At 41.9% G+C, this 22,338-nt stretch overlaps 7 protein-coding genes across 10 annotated transcripts; 3 read left to right on the top strand and 4 right to left on the bottom strand.

The window, feature by feature from the left end:
• The first annotated feature begins 154 nt into the window (after positions 1-154).
• On the top strand, positions 155-800 carry LOC108112846 (transcription elongation factor SPT4). Its single transcript, XM_017223159.1, has 3 exons — positions 155-305; positions 366-528; positions 593-800. Exons 1-3 carry the CDS (start codon positions 237-239, stop codon positions 709-711), a joined length of 351 nt encoding a protein of 116 aa, XP_017078648.1. The 5' UTR covers positions 155-236; the 3' UTR covers positions 712-800.
• Positions 735-1,999, bottom strand: LOC108112845 (mevalonate kinase). Its single transcript, XM_017223158.2, has one exon. The coding sequence runs from the start codon at positions 1,981-1,983 to the stop codon at positions 811-813; it is 1,173 nt and encodes a 390-aa protein (XP_017078647.1). The 5' UTR covers positions 1,984-1,999; the 3' UTR covers positions 735-810.
• Positions 2,000-2,353: 354 nt separating this feature from the next.
• LOC108112847 (bolA-like protein 2) lies at positions 2,354-2,699 on the bottom strand. The gene has a single exon (XM_017223161.2). The coding sequence runs from the start codon at positions 2,628-2,630 to the stop codon at positions 2,370-2,372; it is 261 nt and encodes an 86-aa protein (XP_017078650.1). The 5' UTR covers positions 2,631-2,699; the 3' UTR covers positions 2,354-2,369.
• A 235-nt stretch (positions 2,700-2,934) lies between these two features.
• LOC108112842 (chromatin-remodeling complex ATPase chain Iswi) lies at positions 2,935-6,888 on the top strand. 2 transcript variants are annotated; one of them, XM_017223154.1, is made up of 7 exons: positions 2,935-3,014; positions 3,121-3,269; positions 3,331-3,548; positions 3,606-3,860; positions 3,919-6,034; positions 6,096-6,256; positions 6,318-6,888. In XM_017223154.1, the coding sequence occupies exons 2-7, from the start codon at positions 3,222-3,224 to the stop codon at positions 6,601-6,603; spliced, it is 3,084 nt and encodes a 1,027-aa protein (XP_017078643.1). In that variant the 5' UTR covers positions 2,935-3,014; positions 3,121-3,221; the 3' UTR covers positions 6,604-6,888. The 2 variants fall into 2 exon arrangements, with proteins under 2 accessions (XP_017078643.1, XP_017078644.1); XM_017223155.1 differs by having other exon boundaries at positions 3,008-3,058.
• A 60-nt stretch (positions 6,889-6,948) lies between these two features.
• Positions 6,949-14,688, bottom strand: LOC108112844 (proton-coupled amino acid transporter-like protein CG1139). Of its 2 annotated transcripts, none has more exons than XM_017223157.2 (5): positions 14,283-14,688; positions 9,881-9,996; positions 9,407-9,641; positions 8,311-8,432; positions 6,949-8,245 (listed from the first exon to the last, which is right to left on the bottom strand). In XM_017223157.2, exons 2-5 carry the CDS (start codon positions 9,994-9,996, stop codon positions 7,285-7,287), a joined length of 1,434 nt encoding a protein of 477 aa, XP_017078646.1. In that variant the 5' UTR covers positions 14,283-14,688; the 3' UTR covers positions 6,949-7,284. The 2 variants fall into 2 exon arrangements, with proteins under 2 accessions (XP_017078646.1, XP_017078645.1); XM_017223156.1 differs by lacking the exon at positions 14,283-14,688 and adding an exon at positions 11,294-11,393.
• Positions 14,689-17,917: 3,229 nt separating this feature from the next.
• On the bottom strand, positions 17,918-19,071 carry LOC108113159 (methylglutaconyl-CoA hydratase, mitochondrial). Its single transcript, XM_017223671.2, has 2 exons — positions 18,650-19,071; positions 17,918-18,591 (listed from the first exon to the last, which is right to left on the bottom strand). Exons 1-2 carry the CDS (start codon positions 18,969-18,971, stop codon positions 18,014-18,016), a joined length of 900 nt encoding a protein of 299 aa, XP_017079160.1. The 5' UTR covers positions 18,972-19,071; the 3' UTR covers positions 17,918-18,013.
• A 249-nt stretch (positions 19,072-19,320) lies between these two features.
• Positions 19,321-22,313, top strand: LOC108113158 (zinc transporter 9). 2 transcript variants are annotated; one of them, XM_017223670.2, is made up of 8 exons: positions 19,321-19,638; positions 19,693-20,563; positions 20,631-20,754; positions 20,816-21,222; positions 21,284-21,612; positions 21,665-21,739; positions 21,803-21,916; positions 21,982-22,313. In XM_017223670.2, exons 2-8 carry the CDS (start codon positions 19,699-19,701, stop codon positions 22,024-22,026), a joined length of 1,959 nt encoding a protein of 652 aa, XP_017079159.1. In that variant the 5' UTR covers positions 19,321-19,638; positions 19,693-19,698; the 3' UTR covers positions 22,027-22,313. The 2 variants fall into 2 exon arrangements, with proteins under 2 accessions (XP_017079159.1, XP_017079158.1); XM_017223669.2 differs by having other exon boundaries at positions 20,616-20,754.
• The last annotated feature ends 25 nt before the right edge of the window (positions 22,314-22,338 follow it).

The following is a 22,338-nucleotide window of genomic DNA, read 5'->3' as shown; positions in this document are numbered from 1 at the left end:
CTCAAAAAGTTTGAAAACTTATATGGGTGGTGCTACAAGTATTTGAAATAAGATATGAAAATATTTTCGAAATGGATATCGTGAGAACGTTCATGACCATTTTAGTCGGTTGTTTTGGCAATCGATAACTTTCGTGGAATAAAGTTGTTAAAGACGGTCACTCTTATAGTTTCGTGGCTTGGTTTTGCACGGTTTTTATAGATTTTAGTTTTAAAATAATTAATTTAGAAATAAATATGGCTTTTGAGGCGATTCCCAAGGATCTACGAGGACTGCGTGCATGCCTCGTTTGCTCCCTTGTAAAAGTTCGTTATGTTTACCCGGTGATCCAGAACTTTATAATGAACCCCATTTTCCGCTTTCAGAGTTTTGATCAATTTGAGACTGATGGCTGCGAAAATTGTGAAGAGTTCCTGCGCATGAAGAACAACAAGGATAATGTTTACGATCACACAAGCAACAACTTTGACGGGATTATAGCCTTGACGACGCCAACCGATTCCTGGGTGGCCAAGTGGCAGCGTTTGGGTAAGGCTTTCTAACTATAATTCAAGAGGACAAAACTAACACATGTGTTCTACCTTTCTTTTAGCCCGCTTCACCCGTGGCATTTATGCCATCTCCGTCTCCGGAACTCTTCCACAATCGACTCTAAGAGATATGAAAAACCGTGGAATCGTCTACAAAACTCGAGATAGAAGCCAGCGCTAAAGAAACCCGATTGCCGTACAAAATACATGTATAAATCTTTATTTTTAAGTTATAACAAAACCAGGAATACATACAATAGCAAAACAAAACGAGACCGCATCAGTCATCTAACGAACTAACGCGCAAACCCTCGCCTCCAGCAGTCGTCACATGGACACCGAAGCCTGCTGATTCAAGTTCCTCCTTAAGCTTCCAGTAGACCTCGTTGCACTCGAAGTTTTCAGGTAGTAAAACTATAACATATCCACCGGCACCGGCGCCCGTCAGCTTTGAGAAAAATCCCCTTTTGAAAGCGATAGTAAAGATCTGTTCCAGCTTCGGATGCGAAACTCCTATAGCTTTCAGTAAATCATTGTTGATCTGGAACAGTCGCTCCAGCTGCTCGAACTTAGCGCTATCGTCCTGGGCATTACCAAAACTCTCGTACAGCGGAACAGCGGCGGCAACCAACTCTTCACAGGCCTGCCAAATGGCCTCAATTAGCTGTGGGAAGGCCTCGCCTAAATGGCGAACCTTCGCGACGATGTCTGCGGTGCTGCGACTTACACGGCTGTCCACTAGCAGAATGTTTAAAGGTTTCTGTATCTTCAGCGATTGGAAGCCCTGCCCTTTGACATAACGCAACATTCCACCGTAAGTGCACACTGTGTTGTCCAGACCCGAAGGCGTGCCATGGTTAACCCGCTCTGATTCAAATGCCCAGTTCGAGATCAAAGCCTGGTTTTCCTCTTTCAAGTAATTGTCTTTATCAAAGTGTCCGGCCAAAATTAAAAATGTCGTTGCTAAAGCAGCACCAAAAGAGGCGGAACTGCCCAAACCTGCGCCCACGTTCAACTGGCTCTCTACCTGCACCTGGAAACCGGTTTGCAGTGTCAGTTTTGGATCGCCGGGTGAGGAGAGTACAGCGCCGGCTAGCAAATAATAGATGGAGACAAAGGCCCGCTGGGTGTGCTGTTTTGGTGCATTGCCTCCCGAGCGTTCTAGCTGTTTGGAAACCTCTGCCCGGACTGCTTCAAGAAGATTGGCAGTGCTGTCTGAGGGATATTTGCTCCTAAATTCAGTAAGGAAGTTATTAAACTCTGGCAGTTGGATCTCCAGGGTACAATTGAGTGCCTCTAGTTGAAAACTAGCCACAAGGCTTCCATCCAATTGCCGGAATCTCAGAGTAGTTCCCAAGCCGACAACGGCAGCTAGGGCGGGTCGTTGATAGACCACTGCGTGTTCGCCATGGAGGATGACTTTGCCCGGTGAATGGACCTGGAACTTAAGCATTGTTCGTGGTGATCTCTGTGTATTCTGTATTCCGTATGACTATTAGCTTTATCGGTATATCAGCTTTTGAAATTGTAATGCTAATGCGTTTCGAGTGGACGACCTCTCGCGGGTACTTAAAGTTTTATTGTTGGTTTTTATGTAACGTTTGCGTTTAGCGGATCACTTGCGTTGTTTATTTGGTGGTAACTCCTAAATCTGAGTACCGATTCCTGTGCTTTCCCTTTCACTTTCTTTGTTCGACTGCTGTTTTTTTCGGGTTTCGTTTCTTTGATCGGATCATCAGACGCAAAAGCGCAACTACCAACAAACGAACAACAGGTTATTGCGGCTTGTATTTGTTGTTGTATGTATAGAGTGTGTATATATGTATGTTGGTTTTGCTACTATTGGGCTTTCACTTTCTCCCACTCTTCGGGTGTGTACGACTTCTGGGAGAATGCATGGATTTCTTTTAGTTCTTCGGCCAGTGTCGAGTTCACTAATCTATGTTTTTGCAATAGGGTTTTGCCGTTAAAGGCTGATGTCACGATTACAGCGCTGAATTTGCCGCCACAACCGTCAGATTCATCCGTCACGCTCACGTATTCCGCCTGCAGTTCCCGCTTGAGCTTCTCTTCGAGGTACTTTGAATTGTATTTACTCATTTTGGATAGTTTTTTTTAAAAAACGAGGAGCTAGCTTTGGCATGTGACCGTTTAGAATTTTATTAGTAAATCATTTTAAAACGCCGGTAAAGGGATTTTCTTAAGTCTTAACCTTTGGTCACACTTACCTGGCGGTTTAGTGTGTGATAATAAAATTAAAACATAAAACTTGTTTGTTCCTTTCTCATTTCATTCTGAAAAACACTTAACCATAATGTTGCCAATTATTAAAATTGTAACGAACATAACCTACCCTACCAGAGTTATCGATGTCTTATCGATATTTTGCCGCCACCTTCCCTGCAGCAGCCAACTTCACGCATTCATCGTAATTTCTTCCGATAGCACGCGCAGTTTTCCCACCATTCATTAAAAAAATCGCATGTAATTATTTACCATTTGTTTAAGCAAAACTAACTTTGTTTTGTGTAAATTGCTTCATATTCTTCTGTTAATAACGTGACTAACAATTTGACCTTACAATTTTCAGTGCAAATTAACGGAAACTGAACTGCAGCACGCTATTCTGCTGAGGCTAACATTGTGAAAAAACTGAATACAATTTAAGAGACAGACGCCGGCATTGCAAATATGTCGAAAACAGAAGGGGCCGCCGTTGAGGCAACCGAGGAGAACTCAGTAAGTTAAATTACTGTGGTATTGCTACTCAGGTCTAATAATTCATATCGAAATTTTCCAGAACGAGACAACGTCGGATGCGGCCACCAGTTCATCTGGTGAGAAGGAAGCCGAGTTCGACAACAAAATCGAGGCGGATCGTAGTAGGCGTTTCGATTTCTTACTTAAGCAAACGGAGATATTTACGCACTTCATGACTAACAGCGCGAAGAGTCCTACTAAGCCCAAGGGCAGGCCAAAGAAGATCAAGGACAAGGATAAGGAGAAGGATGTAGCCGAGTAAGTAATAATTCTAATGAAAACCCAAAATGTTTATTAATTTTTCTTGTTAAACAGCCATCGACATCGCAAAACTGAGCAGGAGGAGGATGAGGAGCTCTTGGCGGAGGACTCGGCCACCAAAGAGATCTTCCGCTTTGATGCCTCACCCGCCTACATCAAAAGTGGAGAAATGCGTGACTATCAGATCCGCGGTCTCAATTGGATGATTTCGCTATACGAAAATGGCATAAACGGGATCTTGGCCGATGAAATGGGTCTTGGAAAGACCCTACAGACTATATCCTTACTGGGATACCTTAAGCATTTTAAGTAGGTTATAGCCATTCAAACGCCCAAGAAATTCTTATCATTTAAATTATTCCTGTAGAAACCAAGCTGGTCCTCACATCGTCATTGTGCCCAAATCTACACTGCAGAATTGGGTGAATGAGTTCAAGAAGTGGTGTCCTTCCCTCAGAGCCGTCTGTTTGATCGGCGACCAGGATACACGTAATACATTCATTCGTGATGTGCTCATGCCGGGCGAGTGGGATGTTTGCGTGACCTCCTATGAGATGTGTATCCGCGAGAAGTCTGTTTTCAAGAAGTTTAACTGGCGCTATTTGGTCATTGACGAGGCACATCGTATTAAAAACGAAAAGTCAAAGCTTTCGGAGATCCTTCGAGAGTTCAAGACCGCAAATCGCCTGCTGATTACCGGTACTCCACTGCAGAATAATCTCCACGAGCTGTGGGCTCTGCTTAATTTTTTGCTGCCCGATGTGTTCAATTCGTCAGAGGACTTCGATGAGTGGTTCAATACAAACACTTGTCTGGGTGATGATGCGTTGATCACGCGGTTGCACGCAGTGCTCAAGCCTTTCCTGCTCCGTCGTCTTAAGGCCGAAGTGGAGAAGCGACTGAAGCCCAAGAAGGAGATGAAAATATTTGTCGGTCTGTCCAAAATGCAACGTGACTGGTATACCAAGGTGCTGCTAAAGGATATCGACGTGGTGAACGGGGCTGGTAAAGTGGAGAAGATGAGACTGCAGAACATCCTGATGCAGCTGCGCAAGTGCACCAATCACCCGTACTTGTTTGATGGCGCCGAGCCTGGTCCACCCTACACCACAGACACCCATTTGGTGTTCAACTCCGGAAAGATGGCCATTTTGGACAAACTGCTGCCTAAGCTTCAAGAGCAGGGATCGCGTGTGCTAATTTTCTCTCAGATGACAAGGATGTTGGATATCCTAGAGGATTACTGCCACTGGCGTAACTACAACTACTGTCGCCTAGACGGTCAGACGCCTCACGAGGATCGTAACAGACAAATTCAAGAATTCAACATGGACAACAGCGCCAAGTTCCTCTTCATGTTGTCAACTCGAGCTGGTGGTTTGGGTATTAATTTGGCTACAGCTGATGTGGTCATTATCTACGACTCGGATTGGAATCCTCAGATGGATTTGCAGGCTATGGATCGTGCTCATCGTATCGGCCAGAAGAAGCAAGTGCGAGTTTTCCGCCTGATCACTGAAAGCACAGTGGAGGAAAAAATCGTGGAGAGAGCTGAGGTCAAGCTGCGTTTGGATAAGATGGTCATTCAGGGAGGGCGATTGGTAGACAATCGTTCTAATCAGCTGAATAAGGATGAAATGCTTAACATTATTCGTTTCGGAGCCAATCAAGTATTCAGCTCAAAGGAAACCGACATTACAGACGAGGACATTGACGTTATCCTAGAGCGCGGAGAGGCCAAGACAGCCGAGCAGAAGGCAACACTGGATAGTCTAGGCGAGAGTTCGCTGCGCACCTTCACCATGGACACAAACGGCGAGGCTGGTACATCCTCTGTGTACCAATTTGAAGGTGAGGATTGGCGTGAGAAGCAGAAGCTTAATGCTCTTGGTAACTGGATCGAACCACCGAAGCGTGAGCGCAAGGCAAATTATGCCGTAGATGCCTATTTCCGGGAGGCGCTTCGCGTTTCCGAACCCAAGGCGCCTAAGGCTCCACGCCCACCCAAGCAACCCATCGTACAGGACTTCCAGTTCTTCCCGCCCCGTCTTTTTGAGCTTCTCGACCAGGAGATCTACTACTTCCGCAAGACCGTTGGTTATAAGGTGCCCAAGAACACGGAACTGGGCTCAGAGGCTACCAAAGTGCAGCGGGAGGAGCAGCGCAAGATCGATGAGGCGGAACCGCTCACCGAGGATGAGATCCAGGAGAAGGAAAACCTGCTCTCACATGGCTTTACTGCCTGGACCAAGCGCGATTTCAACCAATTCATCAAGGCCAACGAGAAGTACGGTCGAGATGACATCGACAACATTGCCAAGGATGTGGAGGGCAAGACACCGGAGGAGGTTATTGAGTATAATGCTGTTTTCTGGGAGCGCTGCACTGAGTTGCAAGATATTGAACGTATTATGGGTCAGATTGAGCGTGGAGAGGGCAAGATTCAGCGACGACTTTCTATTAAGAAGGCATTGGACCAAAAGGTGAGTTTTTAGTTATTTTGTCATTGTTTTTTTTTATTTAAAACTTATCCTTCTCTTTTAGATGTCGCGTTATCGGGCTCCCTTCCATCAGCTACGTTTGCAATATGGCAATAATAAGGGCAAAAACTACACAGAAATAGAGGATCGTTTTCTAGTTTGCATGCTTCATAAGTTAGGCTTTGATAAGGAGAACGTGTACGAGGAGCTGAGAGCGGCTATAAGGTAAGTTTACAACTTGATTAATGAGAAAGAAATCTCATTTCATTTTCCAATTCTCCCACAGAGCTTCTCCTCAGTTCCGTTTCGACTGGTTCATCAAATCTCGAACAGCTCTGGAGCTACAGCGTCGTTGCAATACATTGATTACCCTTATCGAGCGTGAAAATATCGAACTGGAGGAGAAGGAACGGGCCGAGAAGAAGAAGAAGGCACCCAAAGGCAGCGTGTCCGCAGGCAGTGGAAGTGGTAGTTCCAACACACCAGCACCTACGCCCCAACCGAAGGCTAATCAGAAGCGCAAGAGCGAGGTTGTGGCCACCAGTTCCAGCTCTAAAAAGAAGAAGAAGTAAAGGGGCACAGAGCTAAGATATACCTTGAGATTCGGCTCCACACTCAGCATTAGGCAGTTATATAGTTAAGACAAGCGATTACTTAAACATATTTCACTCGATATAGATACTTAGTTATTAAATCACACCGGAAGCGATTACACATCAGTCCCAGAATATCTTTTAAACTCCCGCCAACGCATGCAACAATATTATCATAGCGCGCCGCTGTATTCTATTCCAAGTAATTAATTGTATTTTGTTCTAAGATCGTAACTATTATATTTATACCAATATTGCAACACAGCCATGATGCTTTTATTTCCATTTTCGGAGGAGGACACCAAAAAAGAAAACACCGGAAAATTGTCATTTTTATACTGTTCTCTTTATGGTTTGGAATGCTGAGCAACTTAAAATAATAACATTTATAAATTCTATGAATTGCAGCTTAGTTTGTGTAACAAGGCACTTAAACTTAATATCATCTTGTTCATGCAGTCAACGGCATCGGCAGTTTTGGCATTTGGCGAGCCGTCTGACCATGTTCAACATGGCCGTAACTTGGGTCTGATTTGAATCTGGGCATTGCCTGCTTTTTGAACTCTTACTCGTATTTCAACCGCTTCCATTGTTGGAGCTACCTGCATCTGGTGTAATACTACGTGTCTGTTTAAAGGGTGAAGTGAACCTCTGAAAACCTTAATCTTCGCCGCTGTACATTTCGATGATTTCGTTGATACTGGCCACCGCACCGGCAACCAGAGCAAGGATGGAGAACACTCCTAGGAAGATGTTCTTGACCATCTTCCACTTGCAAACGCCCAGGCGATCGGGCCACAGGTAAACGGTCTCCACAAAGCTAGGCACAAAGATGCCCAGCAGCGAGAAGAACACAGCACCAACCAGACTGATGAAGGGTTCCAGATTGGGAATAGCAGCAGCAACACCACCGCTCAGCAGGATAATGCCACTGCGCAGCAGGATTTGTGTAATGTTGTGCTTTTCGGGCTTGAACTTGTGTCCGATCTTGCGCCACAGGATCTCATTGGGCACATAGAACTGCAGGCCAAAGGTGAAGAGGATGGCGACGGCCATCAAGAGCTTCGCTGTATCTCCCAGCCATTGTCCCTCTGGCAGATTCAACGTAATGCTGCCTCGCACTTGATCTCCAAATCTGACATAGCCGAAGAAGCCGATGACGGCATAGAGCGAGACCACCGTGATCATAGCCGTGTTAAGGACACCAGGACATCCCAAGAAATGCTGGGGCTTCTTCATCGAGTTCTCCACAGGCATCACAACACCAATACCCTCCATGGCGAAGATCACAGTGGCAAAGAAGAGCGGAATGTTGGCAGCCTTGGCGATCAATGGCTTGTCGGAGTATACCAGTGGCTCATCGAACATGTAGTACAGCGTGATCACGAATGTCACAACAATGAAGATGTTGGCCATCATTGAGAAAGGCACCAGCCACTTGAGGTCACGAATCTGACCAATAAGCAGGCAAGGAATCACGGTTAGGGCAATGTAGATGCGAACATCCCAGTTAATGCCACAATCGTAGTTGATGACATCGTGGAAAGATGTCGCAATAAATACGATATACACACATGCGGCAGCGTAGTATGTGGCCATCAATCCTATATCCACGAATTGCCTGAAGAAGTGAAGGAGAATTATCATTGAGGATCATCTTGTGGGTTACGAGTTAGCTCTACTCACTTGGCAAAGTTGGAGTAGGGACGCATTCCCTTTGGCCCGTACTCGAAAACTTTCTCCGCCGTTTCAGCGAATCCCAGAGATGTAACCTTGGCATCCCGGCAAATGTCATGTGAAGTTTTAACCTGTAAGGCAAATTAAGTATCACTATTATATGATTTATCTATATGGTGATTATAGCCAAGTTCCCAGGTTATTTAAGTAATTAAAGCTCCATTGATAAAAGATCTTTAAATTATTTATAAATCCTAAAATATGTTTCATATAATGTATATATCCATTATATCCGATTTACAATATTAAAGTTGTAATGAGCAACTTGTTATCTAGTCTATGAATTAATTTCAACTAGAAACAACTGCTTTTCAATGGAAAAGTTAAGTGATTGCTAAGTGATAGACTACTTGGAACTACATCATGATAATGTAGTGGATGATTATCTCACTTAAAAATAATTTTTACAAGGAACTTATAATACACTCAATCTACAAATAGTAAATCTAATTGATCGTAGTGCTAAGCACTTGAAAAACCATTTAAGGCGCTCGGGAAAAGTCCAAAATGACTTTCCAAATCTTAACGCCATAAATCTGCTGACTCGAGAGTTTTATTATGTATGTCCGCATTTATATTTATATATGACCGATAGAGGATCAGTGAGTTGGCCATTTTAGGGAATTTTCATTTGATTTATGCAATGTTTGGTCACGCGAATCCGTTGATGTCTGGAGATTGAAGTGCAGCTAATTCTGGGGAATTACGTCTTTAGTGGATTTGTGAGGATCGGAAATTCTTGGTCATAAATGGATGTCATAAAAATACAAACAATCGCACATTGTATCTCCAAACGATAAGGACGAGTGGCGACTAGTCTGCGTGTTAAGACGCGTGCATTGATTGTACTGCCCATTGCTGTGCTTATCTGGTCCCTATTACTTCTATAGGCCATCGATTCGGCACCTTGAACTACTTAAAAACCGAATGGTACTACGTCAGCCATGGCTTATACGGCTCACCTGGTCTGAACGCTGTCTGTCTGTCGTAATTGGTTGAGTCAACATTCAGAATCAGGTGCTAAAATCTTAGCCATTTCACTTACCAAAATGTGTACGCAGTGGGTGCAGAGGAATCCAACGATCAGCGTCATGGCCATTCCAAATGCCAAACCGGCATTGTGAAATGCCATGGGCATGGCCAATATTCCCGTTCCCAAAGAACTTTTGAGCAAATGCGCCAAGGCGCCACCTGCACTGGCTCCATTGGGATCGCGGTGCTCGAAGGGATGGTAAGGATCCTCAGACAGGGATAGTTGGTTCTTGTCTGTCAAGTTCGAACTATAAAAGAGATAGTAAAAGTTTGTGATTAATTTTAAAATTTAGCCAATTCAATAAGTTTAAATCTAGGATATTGAATCCTTAATTCTTTACAATACTTCTTATTATAAAAAAGTAATGTTTAATCATTTTCTGTCAGAAACTTTAACGAAAAAACTTATAAAAAATGATTACATTGGAAAAAAAAGTATCAAAATTTTTACATTTATCTACATTTTTTGTTAAATCTTTCCACTTACTGAGAATTAAAGTCATTTGACTTGGTCACAGCATTCGTATACGATGGCGGGTCCTCAACTGGTGCCGATGGTCGGGTATCCGGTTCATCTGGGGTAAATCCCTTATTATCTGCCATCTGAAAAAACAAAGAAATTACCCCAAATCGATTGTTATTAAACAGAATTAGCACATTTGATTGATCGACCGCACACGAACGGGATTTTATCGCAGGGAGGAAGCACGAGATTCGCTTTCGTTGGTCATTTAAGGCTTGGGTTAATCCGCTCGAGGGTTGCTAGGCACAAGCCCGGGGCATATCTTATCGGCATTTAAGAACGTTCGAGTATTAGAATTGCCTTACCAAAGAGATTTCTGATACTGGCCGATCGTTATCGGAAATGGCAAAGAACGGAGCTGGAGGTGGGGTCGGGCAAATAAACAACAATCGCACTCCGTTCATAAAATTTAGCTTTATAATGGCCCTAAAAGAACGCTTGTAATTCCTTTGACTATGGCCGTAAAACCGGACCCTAAATCAGCGTCTATATAGTAGTCACCACCACCTACTTTTCCCAATAAGTTGATTCATTCATATATGCGGGTTATAATTAAAGCAGCCCAGCCGATCGAACCACTTATTCCTGCAATTTGACCATGTTCTTTGAACTCAGATTAGCGTAATCTTCATAAACTTTTTATTTACGAGCCGCTCCCTCTTCTATTGAAATTTATGAATCTATTAGGGTACTGTTAAAAATGATGTTATTGAAGGCCGGGAAATTTGTTGACTTTGGCCATATAACATCCATAAACCGAAAGGTCACATGATGGATTTCTTAGCTTATTGATGTTGCGGATACTAATGTAAATGCTATTTGAAGGTTTGAATTGCACAATTAATTTGTGCATCCTGTTTAATAAATATTTTTAACAATATTCCTTAGTATCATGAATTCATTTTCTATCAATTAAAAACAAAGAATTTTCTATCAATTAAAAACGAAAAATTTTCTAATAAAAATTCTTCTATAGCTTGATAAAACCGTAGTCAAATAAGATTTTACTGTGATTTTTATCTTGATTTCCTTGGCATACTTAACTTCGATCGATCATAAAGTTAAAACCATGGAAAATTTTCCAAATAGTGCCAGTATTTACCCCAAAAGCTTCATCACCATTGTTTTCATTTTCTCCCGCAATTTGGTTTATGAAATTGAACTTAAACTTGGTAGAAATGATATGAACATATAGAAGGGCAAAAATGAATTAAAACTTAGTCATGTAATTTCCAGAGAAATGTTTTTTTAAGTGAGCAATAAATATAATTGAACAACAGGTTATTTTTGTTAAACCTCACAAAAACTTGTAATCCTTTGATTTATTTCGGGTTACGCGAATAAAATATACGTAACATCACGTTTCCGGTAACTTACTTTTCAGCTAGGATAAAACGATTACAAGAGTTTTCGAGGAATGGGAGGACCGAACGCGTCCTCTGGCCAAAAGCAACTGAACGATCAGTTGGCTAACGAAATGGGCGTGGGCTCTAAGTTTTAGGTTCGACGAAGGCTACGGCGCCTAAGAGTGTCGGAAAACGTCGAAATAATAATGTCCAGAAATGATAACGACTTAAAGCAAGACGACAACAATAATCAATGAACAACAAATACAAGCAGCATGCCAAATTCACTGCTAATAAAAATAAAATACTTAAAGCTACTTTTAAAATCAATTATAAACTGATAACATTATCGGCCCCGAACCCGAAAACGAATACAACCGAATGGGCGAGGAATAGACCACAATCCACTTAACTGATTTACTGACCCAGCGAAACTAATAACAAGAGTACTCATCAATGATATACTGATTCGATTTGTTGCATTAATTCAATAAATTTCGAAGACCTATTAAGTTTCATTGAGAACTTTAGACTTTTGATGGGGAAAACGCGATCGAAGGAATTAAATAATTACGTTTAATGACCGTTAATCGTGGCGGAGCGTGTTATTATTATCAATATTATCTGGTGGATCGATAAGATTAGTGGTTAGTATCACTCACTGTACAATGACCATACTTCTTATATAAAGAAAGTAAATCAATACTAGCTGACATTGAAGTCCCCACATGTATATATCCTACGATCGGTCATTATTTGTTGTTTACCCAAAGCGATTGCCTTTTATTTTGGGCCAACAAATCGATAAATCGAATTGGTAAATCTTTATGATCGACTTCTAATTGGGTTCCAGTTACTGGGGGGCCCCACACTTTATACGACATCACGCGCCCACACTACCCAGTTTGATATTGAATCATATCGAAACTTTTGGACATTGATTAGCTTTTCGATTAGTCCAACACTCGGGAAATATTCGTTTTATGACCAATTACATTAATTAGTTCCGCCATTTGATTTATAAATTAATTAAAGATCGCGTTAAGTGCGTCACCGAAAGATGTAGACTTCGATTTGGGCTTTTATAAACGTGCTAATTGCCTAGAAAGCCTTCGTGCCTTGGCACAGTAACGACTTTTCTTAACTTTTTTGGGGATTTCTCCTCTAATGAGCGAAACGGAAAACGAAATATTCCATTTCGAGAGTTTGCCTAAATAATTATATAGTGATTTATTAAATCTTAATTATGAGGTAAAGCTAATAAAGTGCTACGTCAAATGAGAAAAGTGATGGGAGGGTGTGACTGCTCGGATGTTGACCTGAATTCGTTGTAAAGATATTGTTTTGATCAATGGAGTTACCTTGTGCGGATTCTTTCTTTCCTCATAAAATTATATGACTTACAATACATGATCTTTATCTCCTCCTTATCGATGTCATATACTCCATTGTTAACTGTATTATTTTAATACCCTGACCCGCTTCCATAAGTCCGCGATCCCAACGAATGGCCTTCCCAGATATTACATAAACTGTCTTTCAATAGTGATAAAGGAGTTTCGAACATTTTGACTTCAGGAATTTCTCCCTGCCAATTCTCGAGCACCGCCTTAAGTACCTTTAATTGATTGCCAAAATTTTTGAATGGAATTTCGAGTAGGATCTCTTTTGGGTCAATGCATTCCATTAAAGCCAAAACAGCTTTTTTGTTTTGCCTTTTTGTGTTACCAGTTTTGTTTTGCTTTGGTTTTTGTTTAAATTTTTTGCCACTTTTGTTTTGCTTTTGTGTTCGCTTCACGTGCCGCAAGAAGAGGCAAAAAGAAAACCCGTTGACCGTCCTGACAGACTGTCAATACCATTCATTAAACTCCATTACAGAGAGAAATATCCGATTTTTGTTTATTATGAATAAAGATTTTTAACATTTCCAAACATACTTGAAGCTAAATAAATAATCTGTACAAATAAATTAATTAAAAGAACAATTTAAGCAACCTGTTAAGATCAAGATTCAATTTTATTATGGCTGTATAATGGCTTTTTCTAGGAAATATTTTAATATTTCATTAGTTCTTCGAAATAGTTAATCTTTTTTGAAAACGACTTTTTGATCTATTTTCATACCAGTTTTATATTTAACAAGATTTTGAATTAAAAACTTGTTTGACATATTTCCGATTTGAAGAAGATGTTTTAATATATTTAAACAAACTAAACAGGATAGGTTTTAATTAGCTAATAATATGATCAGTTTCATGATTAACAGCTTTAAATATTCACTGACATGCTATTAGTTTTCTCTCAGTGCAAGGGGAGTTGCGGGCTGGATAAGGCACTCAAAGTCAGACGATCTCTCGCAGTAAGGTAAATCGGTTCAATATATATATATAAATATGTATATAGCGCGACCTTATCGCACACACACTTTCGATATGCAAAACGGATGAGCCTGAGCCGCATAATTGATGGGACAGTTTGACAGTTTTGTAGTGTTGAACTTGCAGTTATCTCATTGTTCAAGCCCATTTATTTTCGGGCAATAAAAATATTAACAATGATGTGATAATACCCCCCAACCTTGCCAATTTTTGAGTGACAGGCGTGTGGGTGAAAGGGGGAGTACACTTTTTTATTCCCAGAATCTGAACTGAACTTCAGGTTTATTGCACCATGTGTAGTGGAACTGTAGGTAGCTGTCAAGATAAAACTGAGCCAATAATCTTTTATAACATCCAATTCGGGGCTTATCACCGCAACAAAAATTAAATGAGGGTAGCTATGATTTTTCCCACTTCTTATTCGGCTCATGACTTGGCTAATTGAAAAGTAAAAGGGGGCCGGGATCGAAGATTCACTGGTTTTTGTTTTATTTTGTCACATGCATCTGATAAGTATGCCTGATAACTCATTTGATGTGCGGGAATTAATTATAAATAATTAGGGCACTTAAAAAATAGGCGATGATAAACACGAAAAGCTCGATGTAAACAAAGAAATAATTGCCCAAGCACAATAATTACCTTTTGAACCGATTTAGTTTTGTGTGAACTTTTATGGCGGCTACTATATGTATTATAAAGAAATTATATTAATTGTTGGATCCAATCGTTTGTCCTCGACATTGACGCCAAAAAAGTTTAGTTTTTCACACAGCCGCGTTAATGATGATATTTATGCTTGATGGTGCGGCTATAAGGCCAGAATTTGCAGAAGCAATCAACACTGTTTAGCTTAACTCTTTGTGACCATTTGCTTGTTTAATTATTTAATTTTTAACACCTGATGTGTTGCAAGGATTTACGAAATTCGCGCGCGCTTTGTTTAAAGGGTTTACGTTTGATTTATTTTTCTTATTTTTTTTTTTAAATTTGGCCCCCGCTGGCGATTTGTTGTTAACAGTCGGACGATCGCTTAGTGACTGATATTAAGCCAATGTTTGTGCTTTAATTTGTTGCTGCGATGGCGTCGCCAGAGCGGCTATAAACCCGGCCAGACACACAGATATACAGAGTCTTCCCACTCCCCACTGAATCTCGGAGACGAAGTCGGCTCGGTTCGGGGCAATTAGCGCAATGGACAATAAACGTTACCGTGACGCAGGTGGGGCGAAGTCGGCCTCTCTCTCAACCAGGTGGATAATATGTATATGTATGCTTAGGAGGTACATAGCCATTGTGCGTATGGGTGCTTTCTACAGATCACTCAGCTTTTGGGCATTCGGCGGCCAGACAAGTCTGCCTTCGCCCCATTACTCATACGCCGTGTAGCCAAGGAGGAGTATCGGTGTAAGAGGAGTATGAGGACAACAGGGTGCCAGTGTACAGATTTAAAATAAAAGTTTGTTGTTAGGGAAACCTCTTATCTGATACTTTGCCGAAATGGATTAGTCAAGCTTAAGAACAGATTTTCCTTATCTGATTGCATTTTTCTCTGAAAAATTCCAAAGTTTAAGGATTGTGTATACTTTTAGGGGCAACCAGTGCACTGGTGGCAGGCTCTTTCATTATGACTTTTAATTTTCAGGTTGTAATTACATCACCCTGTTTCCTCCACAGACACTCTGTCTGCCACTATCCAGCCATCTTATGAACTATAGCTATCAATCAACCATCAATCATCTGATACAGTTAACAATCGTTGCGACAACACAGAAAAATTTTTGAAAGTTTCTTAACGATGTTACAGATCTTAAGAAAAATCGTTGGTCACTAAATTGTTTTAAATATATGTTTCTTTTTAAAGAATTTTGTTCAAAAAAGTGGTTAATAAATACACTAAATAGGAAATCAAAAGATTTGACTAAAAGTAAATTATATTCCTTATAAAACATTTTCGGAGGGACTATTAAAGGTAACCCAAAAACCGAAACTATTAAAACTGTAATAAATATAATTAAATCTTTTTTCCAGTGCATCTCGCCACCAAATATGGTGTATGCTGCCTAGTTGCAACTCGAGAATTTGTGCGACACTTTGCAGCTCTTTGGACCTCTCAACCAATCCCCCCCATTTTCTATATCCCAACAATTACTTAGTGTTGCCTGGGGCGCTTCTCTTTTAGACAGACCATGGAGTTTAGTGATTGACTTGTTTCAAGTAGCCAGCTCCCCTTGTTAGCTGGTTTTCTGTTGTCTAACCATAAAATATGAAAAAACGATCGGTTTTGTTTGCCTTAGCAAACGGTGTGGTTAGTTAGTTTGCTGCCTCAGTGGGACAGTGGAAAATTTTTAGCGGCAATGAAATGCATTTTTCACGTGATGTGCATTTTGAATTTAGGCGAGTTCAAATCAAGTTGAGCAAAATGGATTGTGAGTTGTCATTGATTTATGAGGTCATAAAATCTGATCGCAATTTAAGGGCCAAATGGTAATGTAATTAAGCTAGACAACATAGTTCTGGAATAGCAGTAATATCTAAAGCGTTGATTGGATTGAAGTTAACCAGGGCTATGGATAGCAAACATTGTATCTTTAATTGGAGAGTAAGTACTGATAAAATATGATGTTCATTGTTTAACAAGGTTTCTTATTGACGCAAGACAAGGCAAATGCACGTTGCGTATACGACATGTGGAAGCCTTCGAAGGCCGATAGTCTGATAAGCTAAAAGGTTCTGCGATGAACAAGACCTGAAACCCTTTTCAAGCAGGTCAAGTACTTATTGTATAGCCGCTGCAATATTGACACTGTGATTTCTTATCGTTATAGAATTTGGAAAATATTTACTACTACTGTTGCTGGCCCATATTGACAATCTCCGTTGAGCCTGATAAAGTTGTACCGCCTTAATAGAGTATTATCGATTGTGAAAGCCTCATGGATGATGTGTTCTTAAGAGCCTAAGATATTATCGGCTCTCCTCGGAGGGGATTTTCCACTCCATCTGATATAAATTTATGTATATTTTGCAAGCCTTGAGAATACCTCTCTCATCAATCTAATTGATTTTCAAGCGGCAGCTCAAACATACAAATACCTGGAAAAAGTTAATTCAGAAAAAATCCCCTCCCTGAAAAAAAGATATTTAAGGCCTCTTGTCACCGGCTTCCACTTCCCTGCCTCATTACAATGCAGCACGTCGAGTTTGAGTATTCGTAAATCTGACCAACTGATCGAGCTTCAGCAAATGGAAATTTAAAATGCTCATCGAGAAATTCGCATCCAAATCGCAATGTGTGTGTGTATTATTATCGCTCATAATAACGAGTCAAAACAATAAATAATTGATTTGCTTCCGCAATTGTCTTCCGGATCTGCCTTCTCGCCATGTCTTGGGGTCAACTCGGTTCGTATTGTACGCATTGAGCACTGAGTAATTAATTAATTGATTAATTAATATGCACACTGCGCAGCTTGCCGGTTGAGATTTGTATTTTAGATTCCGATATTTCAGATATCTGTATATACAGCTTCTGCCAAAACGACACTGACCTTGCTCGATGTCAAACACCCGCGACGCATTTTTAATTTACTGCTGTGACCGCTGAATGGAGGTGAGGTAATAACGCAATGTAGATTCTCGATCGAAAATCTGGGCTAGTGGGGGTGGTTCCAGTCATCTGGGTGACAACTTCCTTGAGTTGTCGCCAAAAAACCGGTTAAATCTTCAACGGCGGCTACACCAAAGTGACTTTATTTAGCGCCTGATTTGTTTTGTGTTGCCCCAGGTGATACAGAATCCCTTTGTTTCGAGCGGGCCCCAAAAATACAATAAGTGTGGAGGAGCACGCCCTGTAATATAAATGTTTGCAATATGCAAATTACCTGCTGTACAAATGACAAACGAAGGCACAGTCATCTAAAGGTGGAACTTGTAGGCTGATTCGCCATGCAATTAGACACTCAACTTGCATGACAATAGGAACTTTCTAGCTTACGGCTTCCTAAGAAATTCCAATTTCCGCATAGTTCGACGACAGAACGATCAAGGTGAGTTTTCCATCTGATTCCCAGTTTTATGCTGGGCCGAGAACATGCAATGCAAATGGGAGTGTATGTCGATCGGTGGTATTTAATAGCTGTAATTAGCATTTCCATGACTAAATCGGGATGCGTCATCGCAGCTATTAAAAAATAGCTTAACTACAATTAGCGTAATTTAAGTTATTTGACAGCCTGATAGATTCAATCTAATGCTTTATATAAAAACAATTGAACTGGGCTTTGCCGCTTCTTTGTTTCTACAACAAACAGTAACAGATAAATTATAAATGCAATTTTCAGCTTAACGTTAGGAGTGGTTCGAATCTGCAATTACTCCCCCTTGTATACGGGCTTGCGCTTCTCAGCGAAAGCAGCCAGTCCCTCCAGTCGATCCTTAGTTGGGATAACCTGCGAGTAGCAAATCTCCTCGATAGAGTAACCGGTGGCCAAGTCCACCTGCATGCCCTTGTCTATGGCCAGTTTAGCCATGCGTACGCCCACTGGACCGTTGGGAAGGATTTCCTCGGCCAACTTTAGGGCCTGCTGATAGGCAGCATCTTTGGATTCGTTCTGCTGTACCACATGGTTGACAAGACCCAGATCCTTGGCCTCTGCACCGTCGAACACACGAGCCGTGAAGATCAACTCCTTGGCAAGAGCGGGGGACAAGATGCGGGGTAGTCTCTGGGTGCCGCCGGCTCCTGGGATAATGGCCAACCTTGTCTCCACCAGACCCATTTTGGTGTTTGATGCAGCGGTACGGATATCACATGCCAGAGCCATTTCCAGACCTCCACCAAGGGCAGCGCCATCCAACGCAGCAATTACGGGCATTGGAAGTTGCTCGATTGCGATGAGTAGAGCTCTGAGCTCCTTTACAAATTCAGTAGCCTCTTCGGGAGTCATGCCTAGAATTAATTTAAGGAATAAACATAGGACTTTAGTATCTTAAATATCAATGCTCACCCTTTCGCTCTTTTAAATCGGCGCCGGCACAGAAGATACCTGGAGTGAGACTCCTCAATACCACTACTCTTGATCCATTATCCTTCTTGATATCGTCCAGGACATCGGTAAAGGTTTCTACCATTCCTCTACTGAAGGAATTTTTTGCTGCTGGTCTATTAAGACCAATAACTGAGATTCCAGTCTGAGGTCCATCCAATCGCTCAACCAGAACTTCATTTCCATCGCCGTATGGAGCCGCCGCCGCAAAATTACGGGCTGCAATAAGTGGGCGGATGCATTGACGGGCTAATCTCGACGCTCCTTGCATAAGCATAGACATTTTGCCGTTAAAATCAAGTAAAAACAAAAAGAGAAAATGGATAATTAAGTGATTATAAAACGACCGGCGAAAACAGCTGTTGCCGTCGACTATCGAGTAACGCATCGATAACATTGAGGCGGCAAGTGTACTGTTCCCACTACCTTTACATTTTTAAACCATTGTTTAAACAAAGTTTGAGATTGTGGATAGTAAAAGAATCCAAATCAAAATCAAATTTTCGAATGCGCCCGGAATTGACTTTTTAAATAACATTATATAAATATATATCTATGAATTTAGTAATGTTTTATATTGAGAACACTTCTGAACAGCTTAAAGTGTGACCAAGCTGCGCTAAGTAATAACGAAAACCACAAAAACAACGGCCAAAGCACAAGCAAAAAGCGCCAGCCGGTGATGGTTAAATTTTCAGTATAAAAAATTCGCCAATGTATATTTAAAGCCAAAATCCAAATACGCCCGCGACGCCCCAAGGACTGTAAGCCCAGGACCGAGTGCGGCGTACCCCAAAGTTAACCGATCACGATTCGTTACGTCCGCAATTCGTATTGCCACCGTTCTATTTGACCCGCATGACGTAGTTTTGCGCTAAACCGCGGAGCACCCCCACCAATAGAAAACAACCGATCGGAATCTATAGCCAGATACTGACGCAGCGCGCCGTGTATGTATTAATATACGTACTGAAAAGATAAGCATAATCCATAATCCCTTTCAGTGCAGGATGCTGATGCGCGGCGTGCAGGTTCTGCAGCGAAGACACCAGCAGTTTGGGAGGGCTTTCAGTCAGGGCTCCTTGCACCATGAAGCCCGAAATCCTTGGAAGCGCAATGACAGCGAGTCCACCAAGGTTCCCCCCTGTAAGCGACCCGGCATGTTTCTTCAGTTTCGCTGCAGCGCTAGTGGCAGTGACTCGAAAAAGAAGGAACAACCGGGGGTGCAAGAGATCACAGGTTCAGTGGCCCAAGCGAAGGAAAAGCAAACGAGGAACTTAGAGGTGAAGACAACAAAGGGCATTCTTTCTATCAGTACCACCATAGAGGACTCTAAGATCAACGAGATCGTGTTTGAAAAATCCGATCTGCCTCCTGTGTCAAAGCTAAAGGAACCGGCTCTAGCAGCAGCTGCCATCAGTCTGCGGACCAGCTCTTCTCCAGCTGGTACTGGCGCATTACCATTGGGTGGAGGTACCTTTAAAAATCCGCCTGAAACAGTAAAACCGCCATCCACTCCAACTGCTATAGCTGCAACTGTATTAGCTTCAAAGACAGAAGTACCTCCTACAGTCCCACCAGTAGAGTCTCCATTGCCTGTAATTCCACCAAAGCGACCACGATTTGATTATCGCGCTTCTCTGGAACGCAACTTTGTGACTCCAAATCGGGCCATAAGCGACTTCTTGCTGACCGCTGCAGAACTTGAAAGCCTTCCTAAGATTAAGCGAAGATCACCGTACGAACAAGAGCCTCCTATGACGGTATATTGGCGACGAGATGTGGAGGCCAAGGCCGTTGAAGTGTGGGGCTCGAAGGAGAACCTATTGCGGGAGCGACTTAAGCGAGAGGTGGAACGCAAGCAGTACCAGCAGAGTGAGTCCCTGTGTCCCCTGTCTTCGTCCAATCTTTAATGTGGGTGCTAAAGTCTATGACTCCGCAGATCTTTTTACTGTCAAACGGCGGTTGCGCGACTACCGCAGAGAGATGGGATCCCGCACCAAAGTGCTCGACAGCCGCAAGGAAACGGAGAAGTCCGGACAAGTAGTGGCCACAGCCATTGCTATGTAAGTTGCTTTACTTAAAATATAAAAATCCTTCTTAAAACATGGTTTTATCTCTTTTCAGCAATGCGGCTAATTTGCTCTTCAAGGCAGGAGGCTGGCTTTACAGCGGTTCCCACAGCATGTTTGCTGAGGTTATTCATTCGTTGGCCGACTTGATCAACCAGCTCATTCTTGCATTTGGCATATACAAGTCGTCTCAGAGTCCGGACATCGATCATCCTTATGGATATATGAATATGCGATACGTTTCCTCTCTGATCTCGGGTGTAGGCATCTTTTGCGTTGGCTGTGGACTGTCGATCTACCACGGCATAGATGGTATATTGCATCCAGAACCCATCACAGATCTGTTTTGGGTATACTGCATCCTAATGGGATCTCTAGTTTCTGAGGGAGCCACTTTGGTGGTGGCTATCAATGAGCTTAAACGAGCAGCTAAGGAAAACAATATGACGTTCAAAGACTATGGTGAGTTTTTAAAATAAGTTTTTAATTTCAATAATATTTTTGCCTTCTAATGTACACTCAGTGATTTCTGGAAAGGACCCGTGTGTGAATGTGGTGCTCTGCGAAGATGCTGCTGCTGTAACTGGTGTCATGGTAGCTGGAGCATGTATGGGATTGAGTAGCTACACAGGATCTCCCATTTTTGATGCCGCTGGATCCCTGGTTATAGGTGCTCTCTTAGGTGCCGTAGCGTCCTTTATCATTTACACAAATGCGAATGCCCTAGTGGGAATTTCCATTGCTTCCGAGCGACTGGAAAAGATAAATTCTGCTTTAGAGGCTGATGTGATGATTCGAGCTATTTACGATGTCAAGGGCATCGATATTGGAAACGCTCGAGTCCGCTACAAGGTGAGACCTTGCTCTTAAAGGGCTTCAATGAGACTAATTTGTATTTTCACAGGCTGAGCTCGACTTTGATGGTCGCGAGCTGACGCGTTCGTATCTGGACAAACAGGATCTCGCTAAGCTGCTTACGGTGCGTGGTAATTGACCCATTTCTTGGCCTGTCACTAACCGGTTTTTGTTTTCACACCCGCAGACGGTACGAGGCTTCCAAAAGGTTGAGGATCTGGAGGGCTTTTTGCTGGATCAAGGCGAAAACATAGTGGACCTGATGGGCGGCGAAATTGATCGCATCGAGATGAATCTGCGGGTTTGTTATTATAGGAAATAATTAAGTTATTTATTTACTTACCTGTATTCTGTATTTTTTGGCAGACGCAATTCCCGGAAATACGGCATGTGGACCTGGAAATACTCTAAACGTCCTCCATTTGCATGGGGGTCTGTTAAATCCATAAAGCATTGGGTGATTTGGTTGCTTTCTCTAAGAAATTATTGCCTGTCTAGCTTATATTTATTTCCCATTGTGTACTTCTAGATGTAACATTTAAAACTAAGCATTAAAAGTGTATTTTGCAGCGGGCTAGACAGGAGCCCGATGGTTCGAAGGAAGTTAATCTGTTTTCAAAGTAGTTTGTTGAATTATAAAGAGTTTTCCGTAGATATTCCTTCACCGGATCCTGTGTACTATAAATAATGTAAACTAATGTTATACAATGTTTTCATTTTCAT

This window comes from Drosophila eugracilis, unplaced genomic scaffold (genome assembly GCF_018153835.1).
Source record: "Drosophila eugracilis isolate 14026-0451.02 unplaced genomic scaffold, ASM1815383v1 contig_90, whole genome shotgun sequence".
In the NCBI taxonomy this organism is placed as follows: Eukaryota; Metazoa; Arthropoda; class Insecta; order Diptera; family Drosophilidae; genus Drosophila; species Drosophila eugracilis.
The sequence above is the reverse complement of the archived record's forward strand: the minus strand, read 5'-3'. Positions and strand labels throughout refer to the sequence as shown.